The 4,738-nt window shown below is 34.8% G+C and overlaps 1 protein-coding gene across 1 annotated transcript in view; it reads left to right on the top strand.

The window, feature by feature from the left end:
* The window catches only part of LOC125178565, a gene marked incomplete at both ends in the record, with an annotated part of 10,857 nt that extends 6,177 nt beyond the window's left edge, over nt 1-4,680 (top strand). Inside the window, one exon of the mRNA XM_047882628.1 lies at nt 4,551-4,680. Within this exon, the coding sequence (XP_047738584.1) occupies nt 4,551-4,680 (130 nt within the window). The remainder of the gene's footprint in view (nt 1-4,550) is intronic.
* Between the last annotated feature and the right edge of the window lie 58 nt (nt 4,681-4,738).

Raw genomic sequence — 4,738 nt, 5'->3', positions numbered from 1 at the left:
ACAGTGACTTCAAAGTTTTAGCTTCCAGTTCCGGTGTTTCTGATTTGCGCATTTTAGAATCATTGTATATTTTTAAACATAGGCCTAGTTTGAATTTAGCTTTTAGCTCTTACCCGCTTGAAATTGTAAATAGGTAGGTTTTGCAGCTTAGGATTTTCGTTGTATTCTTGACTTGTACTAATCACTGATTTATCTGCGTTCTAGAATTTTCGAACTGACGATGGAGCTGGACTCCGAAACGTTTTCTTTAAAGATACTATGAATTTTTGTGGAGTTTTCTTTGCTATTAAGTTTTTAGTGAATTTGCGATTCAAGCAAACGAGTGATATTATTACTTAGATTCATGTTCGTAATTACATTCATCCCATTAGCCCATGAGTATATTCTTATTTTTTAATTCAATGACACTGATATCAATTTTATATTTATCAGTCGTTGTAATTGAATTAATTAAGCTGTCGATTTTTTTTCCTCCTGCAATATGTTTCCTTTATTCCTTCCTTGTTTTCCACCTAAGTGAATGAGGGAAAAAGAAATACAATAAAGTAATTATAATTTTATGTGATAAGAGATTTGAGTGAGCAGGAATCAACATTATAATAGTAAACAAATTTTCAAGGAAAACCGATAATTGTGATAAAATATAAACTTTTCCTCATTTCGTTATGGTAATAATTGTTCTTATATATACTCTTCTAATTTCGCTGAATACAACAATAATGAATGGCATTATAATCATATGATACCCTAATAAAATAGTCAAGATATGTCCCTAGGCAAAAGTGAATTTATATGGCATTTAATTCTCTGCAATCGGTTGCCGCGGAAGCTGTACGAACTGAAAAGAAAGAAGTTAAGCAATTTTGGTCGCGGCTTGACGTCATTAAGCTTGCTAATTACCAGCTAATGCTGCCTCCAAACTTTGTCTCTAGTTAAAAAGTTGCCTTGTCTGATTTTCTTCAAGATTGACCAAAAGCTGACTTGAAATTCTATGATAGAAGAACTGAAATATATGCGGCTCATTAATGTAATGTTTGCTCTTACGGAAGAATGAACAGTCGGAAAAAAGACGCAAAGGAAATTGTTGTCAGAATATCTGTAAGAAATTTGACACGGAGAGTTTTCGTAATTAAATGACAGTGTTTGGAAAAAGTTCATTTGAAAAACATATATATAACCATGGGTGGGAGGTTAAATCAGTAGGACGCTCGTGATAAATTTCTGTTTTTAAATTGAAAAGTATGTTTTCAGTTGTTTCAGAACATGTCCTCGATTTGCTGCCCCAGTGTTTTCTTAGTCAGTAAACTAGTGTTTAGCTTTTTTGATGAAAAATTCGTCCAATTTTTTTACATAATAATATTGAAAATAATAATAATGATAATAATAATAATAATAATAATAATAATAATAATAATAATAATAATAATAATAATAATAATAATAATAATATTGAAATGAAATAAATTAATTTCTGTTTAATTGATGTGTGGGTTAAGGAAACCGATCAGGTGCTCATAATTAGACACTCTGCTAGTCATAATTTGAGTTTTTTATGGGAGATATTTCGATGAAATTTCTTGATAATAATATTACAAATTTAGAAAACTTCGAAATATTTTGTGATGAAACATGACGACCTATGTTAACATGGAACACCAAAAAAAATATTTACGGTGTTCGACGCAGCATGTTGCTCTTGGTTGAACGATGCCATATCTCACTCTTTTTAATAAGCGCGGTAGCGGGAATCCCTAAATGAGGGAGTATTAGCGCCCCGCTCGGTCTTGTCTCTTCCCTGGTTTTCGGGAGTTCTCGTGACTTTTTTTTCTCCTCTGCAGAGCTCGTTATCTCTCGTGTTGTAAATCATTGAAAATATTAGGCGCAAAAAATATATTTACCCTCTAAAATATACGGTGAAGCCATTTCCACACCAGTTGAGTTGAAAATATTCGGTTACTCACCTTTTTAGCGCATTTTCTTATTTTTGAAAAAGCGCTATTGTGCTCGACATGTCCGTCCGTCCGTCTGTCCGTCTGTCTGTCTGTCTGTCCGTGACTACGTTTTCGTCGTCGAGAAAATGCGCTCTGTCATTCACTGCAGTGAATACTGAGTTACATTTTTTTGTCTCCCCTGCAGAGCTCGTTATCTCTCGTGTTGTAAATCATTGAAAATATTAAGCGTACAAAATATTTTGTATCTGCTAAAATATACGGTGAAGCCATTTCCGCAGAAGTTGAATTGAAAGTATTCGGTTTATAACTTTTTTTGGTATTATGGTATTTCAAGTGTAAATTAAATATAATTAATAATTGTGGTATTCCAACTATAAATTGAAAGTTTAAATTGAGTAATGACTTGTATGTTTCAGCCATAGACGCTCGTTATAACAGTGACGTTAACGTTGTGGTGAATTTTACCTGTATAGAGTTGTCTACATAATACATGTTTTTTGATCAAAAATCTCGCTTCACTGGATTTACAGTGTTGTGGTTGAGGATTATTCTATCGAAAATTCAAATAGAATATCAAACAGGCGAATAGCTGATCAAACAGTTTTATTTACGCTCAAGAGCCTCAGTCAATTTTAAGCGTCACAGACTGCTGGTTGGTTAACAATTATTTATGGTATTTATTCATGCAATTTTTAATGTACGCTTAATGTGATTTATTACAAACTTTTTCAAGTTTTTTACTATAAGATCAAATAATAGCTAGATCATATATTGTAAGATCAATTAATAGCTCTAAAGTAGATAAATTCATGTTTGGTTTAAAATATGATAAATCGGGATAATCTCAACTATATTTTATAAACAGGCTGTTGGGGACAATTCAATAAATAAGCATTCTAACCCCAAACACTTGGCCAATGATCGCAAATATAGGATGAATAAACGAATAAGAACTGATGAATAAAGAATTATAATAATGAATGAACGATATATACAAGAAAACAAATTACAAAAATGTCAAGGCAACTGTACATTAAGGGCAAATGCCAGAGAAAATAAATTTTCTGAATTAAATAGTTAAATATTGTAGCGTTGCGTGCTGCGTTACTAACTTCATCACTCGAGGCAATGTAGATGACTGGAACTAAATTTACACAGATGTTGGTGTCACATTCTTCACTTTGATAGCTGCCACATGTTAGAGCAAATGTGTTCTCTTGTTTGTTTCCGCCTTTAATAAATTATATGTGCTGAATGTAAGCTGTTGACTTGTCCGTTGAAACATCATTTTTGGGGGTACATCGTTGCTCGATTAGGATGAAATATTCACTCAAAGAAAGCCACATTTTTGCTGTTAGCAAGAGTGCACAGATATTACGAGCGTACGATTGGAAAATTTTCTCACGTAAAAGACCGGCCATGCATGTTGAATGCTCGAATGTCCGTTGACTTATAAATGAACAACGACTGAAGAGTGCGCGATTGAATGATAAAAACAATAACATGGGCAAGCTTTCAATCTTACGTCAAACAGACATTTTATTTATTACACTAATCTTCGCTTCATGTATTGTTTTTTTAATTAAATTTTTGTCATTAAATGTGGATTGACGTCGTAAATAATTTTTGAGGGCGTATCAACAATGCCTATCGCGTCCAAATTTCGAGTCTAAATTTTTGGTGCTGTCATCATTCGGTATAGCAGGAAGGGCAGTGAGGGCTTTATGAGAGAAACTTGGATTAAAATTTATTGACAAAAATTTCACTCTATAAGTTTAAATTAAAATTTCCTCAAATTTCTCCGACTTGAGTTCAATAGCTGACCTATGTTAAACGTAATTGAAAGGGTCTTTCTATTCAAAACTTTTTCACGCATGAAATCATTAACTGGATTTGGGGATATGCGTTTTTCAAATCACATAAACGATATCTACCCTGAGCAACACTTAATAAAGCTGATTCAATTGACATATATGTATGGCAAGAATCGTTTTGTCGATTTTAGGTGCAGCTTTATTTTGCAAGAAAACCCTCAATATCTATACACAAGCCAGCTACACAAAACCAATTATTCGCCAATAAAAATTTCCCTTAAGTCACGCCAATTTCCTTAAAGTCGCTTAAATTTCCCTAAAGTCAAGCAAATTTCCTTGAAGTCGCGTAAATTTCCCTAAAGTCAAGCAAATTTCCTTGAAGTCGAGCAAATTTCCCTAAAACCGTGCAAATTTCCACGCAAATTTCCTTAAACTCACGCAAATTTCCCTAAGCTCACTCAAATTACCCTAAAATCATGCAAATTACCCTAAACTCACGCAAATTACCCTAAACTCACGAAAATTTCCCTAAACTCACGCAACTTACTCTAAACTCACACAAATTTCCCTATACTCACGCAACTTACCCTAAACTCACGCAAATTACCCTAAACTCGCGCAAATTACCCTAAACTGACACAAATTACCCTAAACTCACACAAATTAACCTAAACTCACACAATTTACCCTAAACTCACGCAAATTACCCTAAACTCACACAAATTACCCTAAACTCACGCAAATTACCCTAAACTCACGCAAATTACCCTAAACTCACGCCCAGAAGACGCTGTTCGTGTGCATGCGCGCCGTGGACGCCTCAGGCAACAGCGGCGCCCCCAGCAACGCCGCCCCCGTCTGGCTGCCGCGGCCTCCCGCCACTGACAGAGTCACCCTCAGGGACCAGCGACTGGGTGAGTAGAGGGTGCAGCAGCTGACAGAGTCACCCTCAGGGACCAGCGACTGGGTGAG

This window comes from Hyalella azteca, unplaced genomic scaffold (assembly GCF_000764305.2).
Source record: "Hyalella azteca isolate HAZT.00-mixed unplaced genomic scaffold, Hazt_2.0.2 contig1449, whole genome shotgun sequence".
Taxonomy (NCBI): Eukaryota; Metazoa; Arthropoda; class Malacostraca; order Amphipoda; family Hyalellidae; genus Hyalella; species Hyalella azteca.
Note: the sequence above shows the minus strand (reverse complement) of the source record. Positions and strands in the feature narration are given on the sequence as shown.